Below are 21607 nucleotides of genomic sequence, written 5' to 3' on the forward strand. Positions count from 1 at the left end.
CATGCGCGCAGGGGTAGGTACAAAGGGCGCAGTGGCGGCGCCTGCGCATAGCGACGCGGCGCGACAAGATGGCGGTGAGCGTGCGGCGCTGCTGGTGGGGTTGGCGGGTTTCGCCGGGCTGGCGGGGTTCGCCGGGCTGGCGGGGTTCGCGGGGCTGGTGGGGTTGACTGGGGAGAGTCCAGCCGTGCTCCCCGCTTCACAGCGTTCTGCATCCCCTGCAGGACAAAGAGAAGAAAAAGAAAGAGAGCATCTTGGATCTATCCAAGTACATCGACAAGACCATCCGAGTGAAGTTCCAGGGAGGCAGAGAAGGTGAGGCCCCGCTGCCCTCCCCCTCCACGGTCCACGAGGAGTAACGGGAGGCGGTACCGGTAACGGATGCCTGGGCCGCGCTTTAGACGCTTGGCTCGGACAACTCGTCCGGCCTGCTGCCGGCGCCGGCGTATAGGAACGGTTACACCCCTTTTGCAGGTGGGGAAACTGAGGCACGCAAAGGGGCCCAAACCTCGCCCGCAGCCACAGGGGCTAGGATTCAGGTCTCTGCTTCCTTTGGGTCTTGTCTCACCCTGGCGGCTGCCCCAGCCCCCCATGGGCCCCCTCAGCACCAGGGTTTCTCAGTTTCAGCACTGCTGACATTAAGACCGTATTGTTCTCTGTAGGGGGCCGTCCTGGGCGCTGTAAGGTGTGGAGCAGCATCTCTGGTCCCATCCACTCGATTCCAGGAGCCTTCTAGTTCTGATGACCACAGGCATCCCAGACCTGGCCTGGTGTTCCCTGGCAGGGGCAGAATTGCCCCAGTTGAGAACCCAGGCCCTATACTCAATTTACACGAAGCCACCTGAGGCACCTTTTGAAAGCAAACCTCATCTCCTTGTTCACCACTGTTCCAGGGTAAAGAATGAGCCTTTTGCTTTTGAGTGAGGCAGGCAGCTCTCAGCTGCTTTGGGAAGCTCTGCTTGACTCTGCATCCCAAGTCAGGGTCCTTTGGTATAAGCTCCTGGTAACAGCTGTCAGGGCTTGGCAGGTTTTTTTCAGTTACTGTGAGGCTTTAACTGCATCTCCCTCTGCGATCTCGTGAGGAGACTGGCAGGAAAGATGATGCAAGGTTACGTGGAGAGTGCCGTCCAGGGCAGAGCCCCAGCTCACTGGCTGTGGGACTTTGGGCAAGTCGCTATAATCTCTGAGTCTGTCTCATCTGTCAGAGGCTGTTAACTCCACTTACCTCAGCAGTGGTGGTGAAATTAAAGGGTAATGTCATTAGACAAGTTCCTGACACTTAGTCAGCACCCAGTGCTTCACTTATTCAGCTATCTCTGATTTTCAGTTTCTTTGTTGGTAAGATGGTGATTCAGACGACTCCTCCTCTGAGATGTGGACGCCTGGGTAGCATCAGAGTGGCTAAAAACACAGTGCCTGCCCGTCTAGGTACCCAGCCCAGTGAGGCTCTGAATCTGAACAAACACTGGCACCATGCCGGTTCTGGGATGTACAAGGAGATGGGGCTCCTGCTTCTCAAGGTGCTTGTGTTTGTCTTTTTTTAATTAATTTAGCTGCATAAGGTCTCAGATGCCAGGCCAGGTCTCTCTAATTATGCCATATGGGCTTAGTTGCTCCATGGAATGTAAGACCAAGGATGGAACCCACATTTGCTGTACTGCAGAATGAATTCTTAACCACTTGGACCACCAGGGAAGTCCCTTCTGTTCATTTTCTGTGCTTCAACAACCCATTTTTATCTCACAGCACCTGTGGTTCCAGACTCCGGGTGCCTCAGGCTCAGGTCTCTGTCGAGGTTGCAGTAAGGGAGCATCTCTGGGAGCCTGTATCTCAGGCCCGGGGTCCTCGTTTTCTGGCAAGTGTTGGCCAGGGACCCTCTGGGCTCCTAGAGGCTGCCCACTGCCTCTGCCACAGACACTGACCACAGCATGGCAGTTGACTCCTTCAAGGCTAGCAGAAAAATCTAATTTTTTCAACTTCTCTTTTCAGAAAGGGCCCATCCTTTTAATGGCTCACCTGTAGGTCAGGCCCACCCAGCATAGCCTCTCTTTAGATCCACTAAGAGTGGACTGACTCATGGACCTTGATCACATCCACAAAGCCCTCTGTTACAGCCTGACCACAGACTGACGTCTGATCGAGGGTCCCATCTCACATCAGAGGGAGGGGTGGGGGAATGCTGGATTCATCTGAAAATCCCACCCACCTGCTGCGGCACCTCCCCCAGTAAGAAGGGAGGATCCACAGGTGTGGGCTCACTACCCAACCCGGGGCCAAGTGCCCAGATGGATTCTGGGATTTGTCACTCTCCATCACCCCACTTGGTGAGCGCCGTCACAGGGTTGAGGAGGGCTGTCAACAGCAGAGGAAGCAGAGCCAGGGCCTCGCACTCAGGCAGGCCTGGCAGACTTGTTCTGCAGAAGACCAGACAGGGAACATTTTCAGCTGTGCTGGCCAGACGGTCTCTGTCGCAGCTCCTCAACTCCACCATTGCAGCAGCTGAGCTGCCACAGCGACATTTACCAAATGAGCGTGGCCGGGCTCCAGTTAAACTGTTTACAAAACAGGCACAGGCGGATTTGCCGACTGTTGCAGTGGCAATGGTGTGGGGTCAGCTGTCACTGCTCGTCTCCTGGGAGCCCTTCCCTTGCTCCCCCTTTGGTCCTGCATCTGTCCTGTCCCTGAAGAGGCTGCTGCCACGCCTGCGTCTGGCTGGGGGGTGGTCCCTCACCAGTGAGGGCACCCCAATTTCATGTGCTGACACCCTCGTGCAGCTCGCACTTTACCCAGAATGACCATTGATCTTATGCTTGTCCATCTCTCTTCTCTGCTTGGTGATTCCGATAAGCCAGTGGAATCCTGAAAGGGTTCGACCCGCTGCTCAACCTCGTGCTGGACGGCACCATCGAGTACATGCGAGGTGAGTGCAGCTGCAGGGCTCGGAAGCATCCTTCCGAGCAGTAAGGCCTTCTTTACTGTTCCTAGGCCGCCGCCCACATGCTGAGCCACCGTGAATGTGGCGCCTAGTGGGTCAGACTGCTGACAAGTGTGTTTGCTTTGCCACTGTCCTGGTGGGGCTCAGTACACTGTCACCTCAGGACTTCAAGGGTAGAGTGTTCTCCGGATTCACTCGTCACCGACCCTCAGCACTTGCTGGAGTTGAAGTCTGCCTGGTGGGGCTAGAAGGGTGCTGCACCTGCCACAATAAAGCTGGCTTCCAGGGGCCTCATCCTGCCCCCTCTCTCCTGCTGTCTCTATTTGTCTACTCCCTGCTGCTGACAAAGGGTCCCCTCCCCTTCCTTTCCCGTCCCCGTCTCCACAAGTCCCCAGACCCACCAGCTCAGCCTGAGTGCTGCACGACGGAGCCCCCAGGTTCAGGAGAGAAGGGGGTCTCACTCCTCCAGGGACTGTCGATGTTGAAGTACACATTACTCTGGTGCAGAGTAAATGCGGCCACACACAAGTGTCAGAAGCCACCAGGCAGAGGCCCTCTTTGTGGGAGGAGCAACCCTGTAGGGCCTTTTGCCTGCCCTTGTTTTCTCTCTTCCCTCGGGGTTTACCCAGAGTCCTGCTGCTGGGGTCCTGGCCCAGCCTCCTCAGGCAGATGACATTCTGAAAAAGGACAGCCTCACCCCCGTGGGGCTGCTGGGAGAACCACATGAGCTGGTGTGTGCCATGCACTTACATGGGGTCCTGGCTTGCTGGTCCAGCGACTTTTTGCCCTCTCCTCACCCAAGAACAGCCCCAGGCCCAGAGCCAGCCAGACCCATCCCGGCAGCTCCAGGAGGGAATGGGCAGGCTCGGACAACTGTCGTCCTGCAGGGCCTGGGAGTGGGGAGTGGCACCCCAACTCAGCCTCTCCCATCACGCAGTAATCTCTGAGAGTAAGCTCGCCTCCATGCGCTGTCACTTCCCTCCACTGGGAACAGCCCGCTGGTGTGAGGGTGAATGGTGACCCTCTAGGAACTCCCAGATCCTGCAGATGGGTTTTTCTTCTCCCACCACCCCTCTGAGCACTCGGTCCATCTCCCCAGGGCTGTGTTCTCATTGTGGAAGGAGGGCAGGCTGCACAGGGCTGTTTCAGAGCTTTTCCTGAGCCTCTCCATCCATCTCCAGAGAAGCTGCCAATGGGCTGGGGGAAGCGGAGGTGGGGGGTGGGAGCTTGGCCTGCCTTCCCTCCCCCCAGCCCCCACACCCCACTTCTTCCCACCCAGGCACATCTCTGGGCACCTTCCCACACTGCCTCATTGCCACCCCTCTTCTCCCACAGACCCCGACGATCAGTACAAGCTCACAGAGGACACGCGGCAGCTGGGCCTGGTGGTGTGCAGGGGCACTTCGGTGGTGCTCATCTGCCCGCAGGATGGCATGGAGGCCATCCCCAACCCCTTCATCCAGCAGCAGGATGCCTAGCAGCCAGGCCACTGCTCCCCTGACTTGGCCACCCGTCCGAATGGAACTCTTTTTTGTATAACTTACATTTTTGTTTTCTTAATAAAATTGCAAACCTCAAGTGTCCAGGAGCCCTGGAATTTTCCTTTCAGCTTTGGTGTTCTGGCAAAACCCAGACCTGGGGATTTGGTTCATCTGGCAGAGCTTGAGCGCTGGCCGGGGACTTGGTGGTGACTAAGCATGCATAGTGCAGGCGGGGGAATGGGTTTTGCCTCTGCAGAGACCCCCCCAGGGATCACCGCCTCTGTGCACACCCAGCCAGCCTTCTCAGCGGCAGGTCCTATCCTTTCAGTGCCTTTATGCTCTGGCCCGAGGGGTCCTGCAGAGCCGGGTCCACTCTGTCATGTCCCCACAAAGCACAGCCATGACCCCACAAAGAACAGACTAGATGGAGCCTTGCTGTCCACCTGGCCCACGACCCCAGAGGTGATCTAAACCTCTTCCCCGCTCATCTCAGAGGACAAGCCCACCCCTGCCCCTCAGCCGGCAACCCGAGGCCATCATCATGAACGTCCCCAGTCCCTGTCCTCAGGAGCAGGGCTTTCTCCTGGCCTCGTTCCATAAACCCAGTGTCCTTGTTAGGACCCTGCCCCCATGGGGCCATCCCTGCTGATAGCAGGCTCGTCTCTCATTTGTCAGTCTGGAGCACTGATGAGGGTGGACGGGGAGGCCGAGAGTAAGCATGAGTTGTGCTGGCAGAAAGTTTAAACTGGGGTCCCTCCACCAACACCTGGGGACACACTGGAAGCGGCTACAGAAGGAGATCAGGCTGGATGACTCGCTCGCTACCTGTCATCCCTTGTCGCCACCAAATAAAGGGAGAGCAGCTGGCTTATCTCAGAGATCTGAGCTCTGCCATGGCCCAGCAGCATTAGCCCCTGCTGCCGGGAATTAGCTGTGGGGCCGCTAGCCAATCCCACATGCTCCTCCTCCCTCTGCCCCACTTCCCTGCCATCTGGCGGCCCTGCCTCCTCCCGTCCCCTGGCCAGCGGGTGGGGGCCCTGGGCAAGCTGGGGTCACAGCCCCGGGGAAGGCTGTGACCTAGAACCTGCGCACACCCAGCCTGCAAACATCCAACCCCTGTGCTCTGGTCTTGGGGAGCAATCGACAGCTGATGCTTGGGACTCAGGCAGGGGCCTCGCAGTGGAGGGACCGAGGACCCAGGCACCGGGACCTCTGTTCCGCACCTGCGCAGCCTGCGCTGTCTGAGACCAAGATACAGAGGCGGAGACCCAGAACTCAGGGTCAGAGAGCCCAGGGGCCTGGGCCCCAGGGTGGGGTGGGAGTGGGGTAGGGGAACAGCGAGGCCTGGAGGCTAATCAGACCTCTTTAGAGCCCCCGAGGTAGCCGAGGGCCAGGACAGAAACTCAAGAACGCCTGATTTTTCCAGCCCCAGCAAAGCTTGTCTCTGGACCCTCTGCCCCCACACAGCAGTCCCCCAGGCTTCAGACCACTCTCCACCCACCCCTTCCCTCCCAGCTGAACAGACAAGTTCTCTGTGGCCACAAAGTCCAAGGCTCCAGTTCTCCTTCCCCCACTTGCTGTGTGACTGACAGCAAGTGTCCCAACCTCTCTGAGGTCTCGTTCCTTCCCTCTTAAGCTCAGGAAAAGCCATCGAATATCCATCCACTCTGCAGCCGGGCACTGGGACCCTGCCCAGTTGGTTAAGAGTACAGGTGTTTGCCCTCAAATCTAAGGATGGGAACAATGCTGTGGGGGCCAAGAGAGGGAGACCCCGACCTCCTGGGGGCTCAGGCAGAACGCTCCAGAAAGGCAGATGAAATGAGCCTGTTCACTGAACCACATGCACCCTGGAGAGTCACTTTAACCTTGTTTTTAATAACCTAGCTGCCCATCACTGGGGAATCTGCTGTAGAGACTCAGGTTCCTCCAGCCACACACAAAGTGACGTATTACAGAGAGGCAGAGCTGTCTGTGCAGAGGTGGGTTAAATATAACCACAAATTCCCTGAGTTAACCCAGGTGATACCAGCAGAATAATTTCATTGCCAACCTACAGAATCACGAGGATTAATACGTTTTATGCCCCTATGTTGGGGGATGTTTGTTACGCAGTGGATAGGTCACTGGGACTTGCTGACATACAAGCGCAGCATGCAGGTGGTGTAACACCACTTAGTCAAGATGATCCTTTTTAAGAAAATCTTATGTTTCTATGCTTTAAATTTTTATAGAAAGAAGGAGCTAGAGAGATCCTGCTGACCCAGGATTGAAGATGATGATCAGAGATGGATGTTAGACTGTCCTTAATGTTTTAATATTTCACAAGGAGAAATTTAATATTTAATATTTTACACTGAGTGTTATATTGAAATTTTAATATTTTACAAGGAATTTGAGAAAGAGATGGCCAGAAGCAGATAGGGAGGTACAGAGAGAGACTGAGGGAGACAAGGAAAGGCAGATACAGAGGCAGAGACTAGAGCAGGGACAGGGAGAAATGAGGACACAGCAGCCTGGCTGGCGACACTGATATTGCCCTCCCCTCCCCCGCCACCCTGGTATAAATCCCCAGTGGCCAGCCAGCCAGCCTGCCAGCCCACCATGCTCTCAAGAGGCAGCCCGCTGACCCCGGCCCAGATCCCGCCCTTCCAGCTCCCAGCCCACGGTCAGCGCCTTCGGAGCAACAGCCGGGGGCTGCAGCCATCAGAGGGGGGACCTGCCCTGCCCCACGTGCCCACGGTCACCGCAGCCTACGGATTCCAGGTGCTGGCCCAGAGGCCCCAGGTGCTGTCTGCCGAGGCCCCACTCTGGGGGACATCACCAGAGACCCCTGCAGACCCCAGCTGGAGCCTGGACCAACCCGAAATTCTCAGGACCCCGCCCCATGGCAGATTCCAGAATCTCTCGAAGGTGGACAGGATCTTGACCCTGCTGACGGTCAGCGCTGCCCCTCCCTCACTGCCTTGTCCCCTGAATGGCTTTAGTGACAGGATGGGCTGATGTGTACCTGGTTCACTCAGCTCCCCACCAATCCCAAACCCCTTCACTATCCCCATTCACAGACAAGGAAGCTAAGGTCCAGAGAGGTCAACCAATGTGTCCTGGGTCACAGAGCCGGGATTCTAGTCCAGGGGGTGGGCTGCCTCCAGCATCGTCTGCCCCCCACATCCCTCCTGTGTTCTGAAGCCCATCATGTGGGTGCAGAAAGTAAGACCCGAAGCTGGATGTGTGTGTGTGTGGGGGGCACACATTGGGAGGGGAAAGCACTGGACGCATAAAGAGGGGCACATGTTGGGAGGGGAAGGCGCTGCCTGCCCACCGAGTCCCAGGATTGGGAAGAAACAGACTCCCCTGCTCTCACAATGCAGGTCAGCCACCCACAGCCCCTGGAGCCCTCACTCCAACCCGGAGCACCAGGGACACCGCAGAGCCCTGCAGTCCCCCAGGGCGATCCAGGCATGGCTGGCCACCCTCAGGTTTCCAGCCAGTGATGCAGGAGAGGACTCCAGTTCCGCGTGGACATGGATGTAAAAATAAGAAGTTTTGGTCAACTTTGCAAATGGGGGGTGGGGTGGAGAAGGGATCTTCAATCCTGGGGCTGTTGGTGTGAGCTCAGGCTGGCCCAGGGGAGACTGACGATGCCCCTGACCCGGGGGTGTGGCCCTCCCACTTCCCACATCCCCCTGCAGCTCCAATCCGACCCGGAGCCTCCACTATCTGCACAAATAGGTCCCCCTGCCACCCCCTCCTCAGACTGGGAGCTTCGTGGGGGTGGGCTCTGATGCTCAATAAATGTCCTCTGCTGGTGAGCACATGTCTTCTCATGCTTCCTGCTTATGTTCAGGGCCCAGATCAACTCCCTGTCTCCCCACCCTCAACCAGCACCCACCCACCCTGTCCCCAGCCATGCTGACCAGCAGGGGTCAGGGCTTACCTAGGAATGAAGAGCCCAGACAGAAAACAACATTCCTGGCTTGTAGGAGTCTGTGTGTGTGTTGGGGGGGTGGGGTGGAGGGGCAGGGAAATAAGGGTGTGGGGGAGGCTGACCAGGAGCCTGGAATCAGGGCAGATATGCCTTTGGACTCCACCTTGTCGCTGGGAACTTCTGACCTTTCCTGGCCCCCATCGCCCCCAAAGTACACATCCACACCTACTGCATGTCTTAGAGGAACCCCAAATTAACGTGCCCCAAGCTGACACTCCCCCTTCCTCCGGCTGCCTCCACAGCTATCCCCACCCCAAGATTCGTCCCCACAACTCCTTGAATAGTCCAGGTCCAAAACACCCTGGGCTCACCCTTGACAAGTACTGACAACTCTGCTTCAGAATTGATCCCAAAGCTTTTCAGGAACAAATTACGCTAATCCAGCTTCAGAAACCTGGGGAGGAAGGAACACTCCCTAACTGCTACAGGAGGGCAGCATAAGCAAAATCTGTCAAAAAACACTGCGGAAAAAGAAAGCCACAAACCAATACCCGTTGCGAATACAGATGCAATACATACGAAATCTAGAAAGATGACACTGATGAGCTATTTGCAGGGCAGCCATGGAGACCCAGGGGCTTTCCAGATGGTGCTAGTGGTAAGAAACCCGCCTGCCAATGCAGGAGACGCAGATTCAATCCCTGGGTCAGGAGGATCTCCCGGAGGAGGTCATGGCAGCCCACTCCAGTATTCTTGCCTGGAGAACTCCATGGACAGAGGAGCCTAATGGGCTACAATCCATGGGGTCCCAAAGAGTCAGACATGGCTGAAATGTCTTAGCACAAAATGGAGATGCAGGCATAGAGAACAGACCTATGGACACAGGAGGGTGGGAGGAAGGAGAGGAGGGGACGGAGAGAGTAGCACAGAAACATATACACCACCTGACTGTGTGGATCACAATAAACTGTGGAAAATTCTGAGAGAGATGGGAATACCAGACCACCTGACCTGCCTCTTGAGAAATCTGTATGCAGGTCAGGAAGCAACAGTTAGAACTGGACATGGAACAACAGACTGGTTCCAAGTAGGAAAAGGAGTACGTCAAGGCTGTATTTTGTCACCCTGCTTATTTAACTTATATGCAGAGTACATCATGAGAAACACTGGACTGGAAGAAACACAAGCTGGAATCAAGATTTGCCAGGAGAAATATCAATAACCTCAGATAGGCAGATGACACCACCCTTATGGCAGAAAGTGAAGAGGAGCTAAAAAGCCTCTTGATGAAAGTGAAAGAGGAGAGCGAAAAAGTTGGCTTAAAGCTCAACATTCAGAAAATGAAGATCATGGCACCTGGTCCCATCACTTCATGGCAAATAGATGGGGAAACAGTGGAAACAGTGTCAGACTTTATTTTTGGGGGCTCCAAAATCACTGCAGATGGTGATTTCAGCCATGAAATTAAAAGATGCTTACTCCTTGGAAGAAAAGTTATGACCAACCTAGATAGTATATTCAAATGCAGAGACATTACTTTGCCAACTAAGGTCCATCTAGTCAAGGCTATGGTTTTTCCTGTGGTCATGTATGGATGTGAAAGTGGGACTGTGAAGAAGGCTGAGCGCCGAAGAATTGATGCCTTTGAACTGTGCTGTTGGAGAAGACTCTTGAGAGTCCCTTGGACTGCAAGGAGATCCAACCAGTCCATTCTGAAGGAGATCAACCCTGGGATTTCTTTGGAAGGAATGATGCTAAAGCTGAAACTCCAGTACTTTGGCCACCTCATGAGAAGAGTTGATTCATTGGAAAAGACTGATGCTGGGAGGGATTGGGGGCAGGAGGAGAAGGGGACGACAGAGGATGACATGGCTGGATGGCATCACGGATTCGATGGACATGAATCTGAGTGAACTCTGGGAGTTGGTGATGAACAGGGAGGCCTGGCGTGCTGCGATTCATGGGGTCGCAAAGAGTCGGATACGACTGAGCGACTGAACTGATGCAAAACAGACAGCCAATGGGAATTTGCTGTATGACTCAGGGAACCCAAACCAGGGCTCTGTAACAACCTAGAGGGGTGGGAAGGGATGGGAGGTGGGAGTGAGGTTCAAGAGGGAGGGAACATATGTGTACCTATGACTGATTCATGTCGATGTATGGCAGAAATCAAAGCAATATCGTAAAGCAATTATCCTTCCATTAAAAATAAATAATTAAAAAAATACAGATGCAAGAATCTTTCACAAAACATCAGTAGATTGGATCCCAAGGATTGTACATCATGACCACAGAGTATGGCCAACGCCAGGAATGACAGGTTGGTTTAACACTGGAAAATCTGTGAATGGGATTCACCTCATTGACACAAGAAAGGAGAAAAACGCTATGACCGTTTTTTTTCGTACCTGCAGAAGAAGCATCTGACAAAATTCAACACTCAATTCAGGTTGAAATCTTGGCAAATAGAAAAAGGGAATTTCCTCAAACTGATAAAGGTCATCTGTAAAAAACTGACAGCTGACATCACCATAAATGGTGAAAAACTGATAGCTTTCCCCCTAAGACCAGGAGCAAGGAAAGGATGTCCATTGTCGTCTTGGACATTCTACTAGCCTAAACAGTATGAAAGGACAGGAAAATGAAATTAATGATAAATATCAGAAAGGAAGGGCTAAGGAAATTCCCTGGTGGTCCAGGGGTTAAGACTCCATGCTCCCAATGCAGGGAGGCTGGGTTCCATCCCTGCTCAAGGAACATGAGCCACAACTAAGACCCAGCACAGCCAAATACATATTTTTTAAAAAAAAGAAGAAGAAAGGAGGAACTAAGACGGGCTTATTTGCAAAATCTGAAACTGCTTACTACTGCAAGACATCCTTGCTGAAAATCCTTGCAAGCGATTCAGGCCCCAGGACCCTGCAGCTAGATCATGATGGTGCCTGCTGCAGGTTCCCTTGGCTGCAGTCAGATAGGTCAATTCAACCAAAAAAGAGCTGGGTTTTGGTAAGCTCCATGGGGCACATGCATGGAGGCCCTGAGTGGACTGTTTATCATAACCATATCAGGGACCTATGCTTACTTGGGACTTGGGGGCTGCCATCGAGGGCCCATCTTACTCAGGAGTTAGTGTCAGTTTGAGGCCACTATGTGGCCACACAGAAAAGCTGCAGAAGCCCCAGTGCCATGTCTGAGAAGCCCTCCAGCCTGTGCCTTCACTGGGTTCTCCGCTGTTGGGCCGTTCCCACCCTCTGCAACCCTGAGAGCTTGTCGTGCTAGCTTTGGGCCCCTTTGTTAAGCAGGAGCATCCCCAGGTACAGCCTGAGGAAATGTTGACTAAGTAAATAACACCACCGTTTATTGCGGGTCGGGCAGACCTGTAAACAACACAGGCCCATATCAACCTCATGGAGGTCCCAGCAGGGACCTGCCTGGGGTAGCCCCTGGGGTCTGGAGTCCAAGGCCTCAATCCCTCTGCACTCTTGTCTCCCAGAAACCCAGGATTCCACTCCTATTACAGTGGGAAAGCCACTTGTCCGAGGCCACAGCTGAGCTTCCCAGGCCGCGTGACCCCTGCTTTCCCCGGCCCCAACTGCCAGTCCTACACATCTCACCAGAGAAAGGAGAGAAGAGAAGGTCTTTAATTTTAGAAATCATTACTGCTGCCTAAGGGCTCCTGCAGGCTTTCCCAGGTACGAGGACACAGGATGGGGAGAGTCAGGGCCCTGCTGCACTCACAGCTGGGGGGGCAGTACACGGGGTACTAGGGAAGCCCCTGGGGCTGGCAGCCACCTCCAGGGCCCCTGCCCAACCTACAGCTCCCCCATCTGGAGCTGCCCTCTCCTCCCAGGGGTCTGTCTCCATGGCAACATCCCCATCGCAGGTGTTCGTAACCTTGGCAACCAGGTACTGCCACCCCACCACCTGGGAGGCTGGAATCCCTAGCTACACCCCGTTCCCACACCCACCTCTGCCCTCACGGCAGCATCCCACTGGGGATGCTGGGCCCAGAGAGGCCATTCGGTGGCTGAGCCCACCTCCATGTCCCTGCTAAATGTGATAGGACAGCAGTGCCAATGTGCACATTCTTGCTGGTCACTGAGGGCCTACTACATGCTCCCAGGCTTCCTTTTGGTATACGGAGCAGGCTGACACTGACCAAGAATGGAGAGATGATAAGACAGTGGTTCCAGGCAGCAACAGACACTTCCCCACTCAGACCCCCCTAGAACCCCCACTTCCAGGGGCAAAACCTACAGCCTTCAGCATCACTGGCCCATTTGTTTATTCAGCCAGCGCTTACTGGACACCTACTCTGTGTCTACTGGAGCCGTTCCACAGCAGGAAAGAAGGAAAAGCCCATGATTAACAGGATAAATCAGTAAATTACATGGTGTCTTAAGTGAGGAGAGTGCCGAGGAGGCAGGGAGGGGACAGAGGAGGCAAGGGGTGGAGACATGAGTCAGGAAGGGGTGAGCTGGGCTGGTGGCTGGGAGAAAGGTGCTGCCTTGGAGGGAAGAGCCATGCAAAGGTCCTGAGGCGGGCAGCATCCAAGGCCTCATCCTGCCCTTCAACCAGGCTTCTGGAGCAATGAATGAGAGCTGGGCAGGGCCATTGAGAGCCCTGGTTTTCCCCTGTGTCAGAGTGGAGTCCTTGCTATCCTAGAAGATGGGTCTACAGTTTGAGTTCCCATTTTACAGATGTGGAAACTGAGGCTGGAGGGGAATCTCCCACAGTTCCACAGCTTGGAAGTGGGTTCCAATCCTGGCTACCACATCAGTTACCCCTGCTGCCTGCAGGACTCATCTCAAGAGCCCCTTCCTTGGAAAAGCATCACTGACTCCCACCCTAGATTGGGTACCGGCTCTCTGCTGAGTTTTCCACCACACCCTTTCGTGGCTGTCTCACTGGTCTGCTCCCCCAGGACCATGGCGAGCCCCCTGCCGCATCTTCTCCTTCCGGTGCTTGACCTGGTACACAGTAGGTACTCAATAAACACTTTCCTCTAAGAGCCCCTGGGTGGCAGTTACCAGAACCTCATTTCACAGGAGACAGAAGCTCAGAGAGGGAAAGTGACTACCCCGAGATTACACAGCCTCTACAGCAGTGATTCCTCTGTGTGGGGGCTGGGCTGCCCGTGGGGATGGAGAACTACCAGGGAGGGGACCCCATGTCCTCCTCTTGGACCTCTGCAAGCCAGGAAGGGATCCGTCCTCTTGTCCCTTGGGCACCTGGCCTGCAGCCTCCCAGGATGCAGTTTCTGGGCCTCGGGCCAATGCGACAGTCTGGGAACGGAGCCTGCTTGAGTCACAGGTGGCTGAGTTGACGCCAAGCCACCATGGGAGCAGCTAGGACGGCACAGCGGGTGGGAAGGGCTGGGAGTGGGATCTTGCAAGGTTACATACCTAGCCTCCTGGAGCAGCCAGGCCCACCTGGAGCCCCTTGCTTGGGAAAGATGGCATCTTTGAGCCTCAACTTGCTGATCTGTGAAATGGGGATAATTAGCCTCCACCTGTAACGGTGGGGCTACAGCAAGCACCAGAGGGCTCATGTTAAGAACAGAGCTCAGGGACTTCCCTGGTGGTCCAGTGGCTAAGACTCCACACTACTGATGCAGGAAGCCCTGGTTCGATTCCTGGTCAGGGAACTAGATCCCACATGCTATAACTAAGACCCAGTGCAGCCAAATAAACACAAAATAAACATTTAAAAAAAAGAGCCCAGCATATAGTGAGCATTCAGTAATCTTGCTACTAATCATGTCTTAGCATGATGGTTGGGGGGGTTGGGTGCCCCCTCCTCTGCCCCTACGCCCCCCTACATTGTAGTACCATCTACCTCCCACCCCAGACTCCACAGCATAAGATCCCTAAACGGGGCCGACCCCGGGCAGGCCCAGTACCGGGGGATCAGGAAACTACATATGTCACAGTATGTAAAAGCAAGAGTCATTCTTTCCACTAACATCCACTGAGCAGGCTGCTGCATAAACACAAGTAATTACACACTGGCCAAGGAGGATGCAGGGAAAGGCAGAGGGAACAGTAAGGGGAAAGGCCCTGAGCCGGCAGGGCCCTCTTGGTGCGTTCAGAGAGGAGCAAGGGGACCTTCCAGGGAAGGAGTGAGGCACGAGCGAGGCGGCGGGAGGAAGGCAGGGGCACCGAAAACCCGGAAACATACACCGCGTTTAGACATGAATCCAGGTTCAATAGGGAGCCATAGTCAATTCCAGAGGCCAGTGGTTAAGCAGCCTCTGCGACCTGCACGGGGAATGGACCTGAAGGGCTGGCAGGAGCGGAAGAGGCTGGGGCAGGGGTCCAGGTATCAGGTGCTGGAGACCCGGAGTGGGGGCAGCGAGGAGGGGCAGAGGCCAGACAAGCGCAGATGGGGAGCCCTGCGTTTCCCGCACCGCAGCCTCTGCAGGTCCACAAAGGCCCGGGTCCGCGGGCGGGTGTGCACGGGGCAGCACACGCTCCCAGAGCCTGGACGCCCTGCCCCCGCCCGCCGCCCTGGCGCGCGTCCCGGCACCTGCGCGCACGTGTCCTGGCTTCCTGCAGCCCCGCACACCTGCGGTTGGGACGCCGCGCACCCCGGCCGGCGGGCCGCGCGCACGGCGGAGCGCAGTCCCGCGCGCCGAGGAGGGCGGCGGCGGGCACGCGCCGGTGGGGGCGCGCACGGCGGACCCGGGAGGCGGCGGTGGCGGCGGCTCCTGTCGGCTCCGGGCTGCCCCCGCGCCGCAGCCCGCGCCGTGTCCACGGCGGAGCCGCCCAGGTGAGTGTCCGCGCTGGGCCCGGTGACCCCACACCACCTGCGCGCCGTAGCCCCCACGCGCGCCCCCCATCCTCGCCTGGGGGGCCACTCTCCCTGAGCGTCCCTCCCGGGTGCGTGGCTCCTCGTCAGGCCCCCAGCGCTCCCCCTGGAAACTTTGGGGGGCCACTCGCCATGCTGAGGTCCCCCTGTCCCTTCCCAGGGCGCCGAGGAGCAAAGAGCCCGGTGGTCGTCTCTCTGGAGGCAGTGGGGACGCCTGGAGGAATGCGCTCCCCTCCAAAGGGGGTTAGGATAGGGCACTGGCTGGGTCTGGGAATCGAGGACGGTTGGGTCCGGAGCCTTTCCGCCCTCCCTTCCGGTGAGGTCTGGTCCAGCCTGGGGGGCTGCGCCAGGAAGGTGCAGGAGGCGTTAACACTAGGACCTGCTGCATCGCTGGGCTGGGGACAGTCCAGCCAGGTGGGAGGACTGGGGAGCGCAGGGCCAGGTCCCCTGCCCCGCGGGCCTGTGTCCAGTCAGCAGCAAGGGTGGGGTGGGGGCTTCTCTCTGTGCCCTGAAGCTTGGCATAGGTGCCTCCCAGGGCCTGGCCCGGGAGGCCACTGAGCCCCATTCAACAAGTTGGGGAGGGCAGCACCTTGTGCCCTGATCCCAGTGCAGGAAAAGACCTGGTCCTTATTTTCCAGACCACGTGCCCCAGAACTAACAGTACAGGCACCCCAGCCCCCCAGTTCTGAGGAATCAGGACTTCTGGGGTTTGTGCCCAGGAGCCTGCCTTGTTAACAAGCAGTCCCCGGTGAATCCACGTTTGTACAGAGATGGTTGAGAACCTCTTGCTTCTGGCGGGGGCGTGGGGAGGGGGTGTTTGTGGCAGCATGGCAGCAGACAGAGGGACCATCTGGGGTTTGATCGGGGCTGGGGGGGGGGTGGGACTTTCAGGGAGAGTAGGGCTCTAAAACCTGGAGCAACACAGGAGGGCTCCCTCGAGGAGGTGTGGACGCTGGGAAGGCTGTGGTGTATGAGTACCCAGAGGCAGAGGACATGGGGTTTCTGTGGGTGAGGTTGATGGAAGCCAGGTGCAGGCAGGTGGGAGAGGTCTGGAGCCATTGGGCTGTGAGTGTCCTGCCTTGCTCCATTCCTCCTCTGTGCCAGAGTGGCAGCCATCTGAGACAGGATCTGAGTTGGGAGACCCCATAGGCTTCCCCCACAGGTGTTGCAACTTCTCCTCCTTCTACCTGGATGGCATGGAGTGGTGGGAAGGGGCTGCCCACCATGGGATGAGGGCTCGAAAGGGCTAAAGCCAGACTTCCTCAGCCTGCCTCTCTGTTCCCCAGCCTCGCTGGTGACTTCTGACAAAAGACAGCCCTTCTGTGAGCTCCAGTTTTGAGATGGACATCAATGCAGGGTGTAAGAAATGCAGGTGCATTGCGCCCCCAGCATGGGGCTGCCATGAGCTAGATATTGTGTGATGGCAGGGCAGCCATGATCATCCCCACTGTTAACATAGCAGCTCGGCCTCAGTGTGTTCATCTGTAGAATGGGGGTGGCTGCTCCCAGCCACCCCCACAGGCCGCCCAGGATCCGAAGGTACCTTGCTGAGTGGGAACATAAAGCAGATCTCAGGCATCAGCTTGATTTCTCTTCCCACAAGGCTGTCATTCTCGGGTGCCCCTGAGTCATCACCTACTCACCAGGTAGAGAGCCTCTCAGAGAACTCTCCAAGCAAAGCTCGTTCCTGGTGGGCCCAGGGCGAGCTGCCCACCACCACATGTCAATCCTGGGCCTTTGAAGAGGACCTTCCAATAGGGTTCTGGGACTCAGCGAAAGGGAGCTGGCATTGGACCAGGGTTCAAATGTTGACTCTCAAGCTGAGTGCTGCCAGGTGAACTGGGGACCACTCTGACCCTCAGTCTCGTTTTCTCCAAGTGGGCTTCACTGTTCCCACCTGCGGGGCTGGGCTGGGCTGGGCTAGTGGCTGAGTGGCTGTAGTAGATGGTACACATTTAAAATGTGGTTCTAGAGGCCTCACCTGCCGAAGGCAGCCAAGGAAAGTGGGTCGGGAGGCCCCCCAGTCCCCTGAAGGGTTAAAAGGGACTAATGGCTGACAGAGACTAATTAGGGCTTAATGAATTGTCGTGGATGAAAGTCCCGGAAGGGCCAGATCTAGGACGAAGGATACACCAGTCCTGAAGGGGTCGGCAGTATGTCCCCAAAAACGGGCCTCAGAGGGCTGCGTGCTGCTTGGGGCCGGGCCCCACCTCCCAAGTCCATCTGGAAGCCTGAACAGGGAACACTTTGAGGGCCCACCAAACAACACTGCCCTGAGTCCCTCTGGCCCCAGCTGTGGTGGAGTAGGGGGAGGGGACAGAGGGACCAGCTGCCAGCTGCATCTATTCACCCCCCTCCCTGTCCTCCTATGGGTTTAGCTGCTTCCTTCAGGGGGCTTGGCTCAGTCTCACCCAAAGCAGTGTTCAGCATCCCCCAGCCTGGGAGGGAACGGGACGACTTGTCCCATGTGTCTGTGGGGGCAAAGCTCTCTCCATGGGGTGGGGCAGGGAGGAGTTGGGCTGCCTCTGATCCTGGGAAGGGGCCCCAGCAACCCCAGCCACCACCCCACCGCCTGGGTTAAGAACTTCATGGTAAATTTGAGGTAAGGCCTGCTAGGGGCTCTGGAGAAGAGGTTCTCTCTCTGTCTGTTGCCCTGGACAGACAGATTTTGGGTTCCTCCCCCAGATAGCTTCCTGCACTGCCGCTGATACTGATGGCAGATACTGCGGGGAGCAGGGCCCCCTCCCCCTTCCAGCCCCCAGAGCGGGCACACAGCTCCACAGAGGCCTCCGCCCACCTCCTCTTCAAATCTGCAAAGACCCTGCGCAGGGCTCCCAGGGGTGCTGCCACAGATTGCCACAAACCTAGTGCTCAAACCACACACATTGATTCTCTCACAATCCTGCAGATCAGGAGTCCAGCTCAGGCCTCACACGGCTAAACCCAGGCGTGGGCAGGGCTGGTCCTTCCGGAGGCTCCTGGGAAGCACCGGCTCCTGTCTTTTCTAGCTTCTAGAGGCGCCTCATCCCTGGCTCATGGCCCCTCCCTCCGTGCTCACAGTCAGCAGCCCAGCATCTCCCATCTCTCTGTGCCTCTGACCCTCCCGCCTTCCTCTTATAAGGACACTGTGATGTCACTTGGCCCCCGGGAAATCCAGGATTGTCCCCACCTCAGGGTGAACCGATCAGCATCCTTAATTTCATCTCTCTTTGCCACGTAAAGTAACATTTGCAGGTTCCAGGGGTCAGGCTGTGGGCATCTTTGGAGGGGCTGTTCTTTGGCCGACCACAGGCCCCCTCCCCATTATTCTCTGTTGCACCATCCACAAATGGCCTCCGGTACTCTTTCTTCTCTTTATCACCTGTGGATGACTGGCAGGGATTCCACCTGTATTTTTCAAAGCTGTTTCCCTTAAGAACTAGAACAGTGCGTGGTACACAGAAGGTGCCCATTAAATGCATGTGGAATGAATGGCTGAGAGCAGAACAAGGCCTAGGACTCAGGGCACCTGACCCCAGCTGGCACCCAGTGGAGTCTTTTCCGAAGGCCCCAGGTTATAAAGTACCTTCTCTCTCTGAGTTCTCACCTGCTACTCAGTCAGCGCCCGGAGGGCAGTGTTGGTCACCTGAGTCCCTTTTGCAGAACAGGAAGCTGGTTCAGTGCTTCACAAGTTTCTTCCAAGGTAGTCAGGGGCAGGCTCCCGTGGGGACTCTGGAGATCTCATCCTGTTGCTGGAACCTCTCTGCTTCCCTCACTGGTCCACGGAGCACCCAGCTCTGTGCATGCTGGTGGTGGGGGGTAGAGAAGGGACTGACGTGGTCCCCCCCTCAGGACAGCACTGTCCAGGAGGCTGACTGTCCGGGTTCATGTGATGTAGGGTGACAGGCCCAGAACACACAAACCCAGATGGATCTTCAGATGCCAACTCAGCTCTATCATGTTCCTTCTCAAACCTCCCCATCGCTCTCAGAATCAAGTCCCTACACCTCACTGTGGGTTCAGCACCCTGCATGGTTCCACCCTTACCAACCCCAACTCCCAGCCCCAAACTCAGATGTGCCCTCAGCCTCCAGTCATCCCCGCTTCTGTCCTCCCATCACCAGCCCTTCCCCCCCACCTCAGGACCTTCCCCTGGCGGGCCCCTCCACCCAAAACACCATCTCCCAGCCTTCCTCCAGGCTCACTCCTGCCCACCCACCTCCATTCAAGACTCAACTCAGACACACCTTTCCAGCCATGCTGGACAAAGCATCAGACCATAGCAGACCCCTGCTTCTCCCAAACGATGAACTTCACGGCTGTGTTTGCATCTCTTGCTGCTTGCCTGCCTCACACGATGCTCAGTGAGAAAAGCAGACACAGAAGCACACATAGGGTGTGACTCCACTGATGGGAAACGTCCACAATAGCCAGCTCCACAGACACAGAGAGTGGGTTCCTGTTGGCAGGGGCTGGGAGGGCATGACTGCTGATGGGGACAGGGCTTCTTTTGGGGGATGGGATGTTCTGGAATTAGGTAGTGGTGATGACTACACACACTTGTGAACACACCAAAAAACCACTGAACACTTGAAATAGGAAAAAAAAGTGCCGAGAAAAGCTGGGGTGCCGCTGCGCCCCCAGCACCCATGCTTGGCCTGCTGGGGTTTAGAGGGACAGACAGAGGTTTGGACTGTGGCTGGTAGAGCCCTGCCCCCATGGGACCTGCCCCTTGCTGGGGAACGAGATGGGTAGGTTATCAGCCACCAACCCCCAGGCTCTGGATCCCAAGTCTGGAAAATGAGGGCTCTGCATAGGGGCCTGAGTATTCAGGGGATCTGGTCTAACCATACTCAGCATGAGCAGTGTTCGATCTTGTGGTGAGGAGTTTTTCTGACATTGGCAGCCACACTGGGGCAGGGGACCCAGGAATGGCCAGGCTGGACCCAGGGCCTCCTCCACCCCTGGCCACAGGTCATGTGCTCACTGACGCCGAAGCCTCCATAACATGGGAGAAGGGAGCCAGGCTCTTAGGCAGCCCTGGGGCGTCTTGGTTCTGGCCGACTGACACGGGGCAGCTCCTGGGTCTGCAGAGCTGGCAGAAGTCAGGGTTCCACGGAGGTGGGGGTCCCCTCGCCCTGACCCAGAGAGAGCCATGGGAGAAGAGGGTATGAAGCCTTGGGTTTGAATCTCACATGTACTTCTCTCCTCTTGGGTGAGTTACTTCCCCTCCCCAGGCCTCTGCTTCCTCACTGATAACACAAACAGATAATCAGCCTGTTTCTTCTTGGGGCATCAGCTGGATGCCTGCTCTGTGTCCAGTACCTTCTACAACATGGATCTTACCTGGGTGATGTCTAGAGACATCTGTGGTTGTCAACGACTACGGGGCTCCTGGTGTCAAGGGAGTGGGGGCCAGGGAGGCTGCTCCACACCCTACAGCACCCAGGACAGCACCCCACACACACACAAAGAATGACCTGGCCCCAAGGTCAGCAGGATCAAGAGACCCTCACACAACTCCAGTCCATTCTGCAGGCAGGAACACTGAAGCCTGAGAAGGCAGGGTGTCTGCTGAACGCTGGGGAGTGAGCTGGAGCCCATGCTGGCAGGCGGGGGCCTGGCGGTGGCAGAGCTGCAGAACAAGGTGGATCTGGGATATATTTGGAGGTGAAGCTGACTGCACCTGGTGACGGATGGGCCGGGGGTGTGAGCAAGGAGCTGCCAGGGGAGGCTGAAGTTGGGATGCTGCAGGGCCTCCGGGTGATGTCAGGGATGTGGCGTCAGTCCCTGGGGCTGGAGCTCAGAAGAGACACAGGACTGGGAGTCATCAGTGAACAGATGGTGTCTAGTTCTGAGCAGACGGGAGGCGAGACCTCAGGTGGGAGGCGGGTCCCTGGGGGGAAATGGAGGGTCTGGAGGGCAGGTGGAGACCTTGACAGCCCTGTGGGGGGTCACCTCCCCCAAGGCCACGGCCTCACGGAGGAGGGAAGGGGCAGAGAAAGTGTGGGCTCAACAGCAGCCTGTCCACACAGCCTCACTTTGCCATCTAGCGTGGCCCCTACTCCACAGCCTTTGCCCATCCTGTCCTCCCTGCCCAGCCTGCCCTTCCCACCACCATCCACAGCTGGTGTTCTCACCGCCTTTCAGGAAGTGGGCCTGATGCCCTGAAAACTTAGCAGTGGAAGCGAGACTAGAATTAGACTCCCAGCCTAACTGGGGGGCTTCCCTGGTGGCTCAGCGGTAAAGAATCCACCTGCCAATGCAGGAGATTCAGGTTTGATCCCTGGGTCAGGAAGATCCCCTGGAGAAGGGACTAGGAACCCACTCCAGTATTCTTGCCTGGGATAATCCCATGGACAGAGGAGCCTGGCGGGCTGCAGACGCGAGGTCGCAAAGAGTCAGACGTGACTGAGCGTGAGCACCCTAATCAGGGCCTGGGAACCTGGCCTTCTAACCCCATTGCAAGGCCCAGGCCTC

The 21607-nt window shown here is 56.6% G+C and overlaps 1 protein-coding gene across 1 annotated transcript; it reads left to right on the forward strand.

Moving 5' to 3' along the window:
* The first annotated feature begins 10 nt into the window (after nucleotides 1-10).
* Nucleotides 11-4510, forward strand: LSM7 (LSM7 homolog, U6 small nuclear RNA and mRNA degradation associated). The gene is made up of 4 exons (XM_069589503.1): nucleotides 11-74; nucleotides 222-312; nucleotides 2846-2917; nucleotides 4268-4510. Exons 1-4 carry the CDS (start codon nucleotides 69-71, stop codon nucleotides 4408-4410), a joined length of 312 nt encoding a protein of 103 aa, XP_069445604.1. The 5' UTR covers nucleotides 11-68; the 3' UTR covers nucleotides 4411-4510.
* Nucleotides 4511-21607: the final 17097 nt, after the last annotated feature.

This window comes from Ovis canadensis, chromosome 5 (genome assembly GCF_042477335.2).
Source record: "Ovis canadensis isolate MfBH-ARS-UI-01 breed Bighorn chromosome 5, ARS-UI_OviCan_v2, whole genome shotgun sequence".
Lineage (NCBI taxonomy): Eukaryota > Metazoa > Chordata > Mammalia > Artiodactyla > Bovidae > Ovis > Ovis canadensis.

What these genes read in the sequence shown, in the direction of transcription:
- LSM7 (XM_069589503.1), top strand. An exon ending in GTTCCAGGGAGGCAGAGAAG is followed by an intron (nt 313 to 2,845) that starts GTGAGGCCCCGC and finishes GATTCCGATAAG; the next exon opens with CCAGTGGAATCCTGAAAGGG. An exon ending in CACCATCGAGTACATGCGAG is followed by an intron (nt 2,918 to 4,267) that starts GTGAGTGCAGCT and finishes CTTCTCCCACAG; the next exon opens with ACCCCGACGATCAGTACAAG.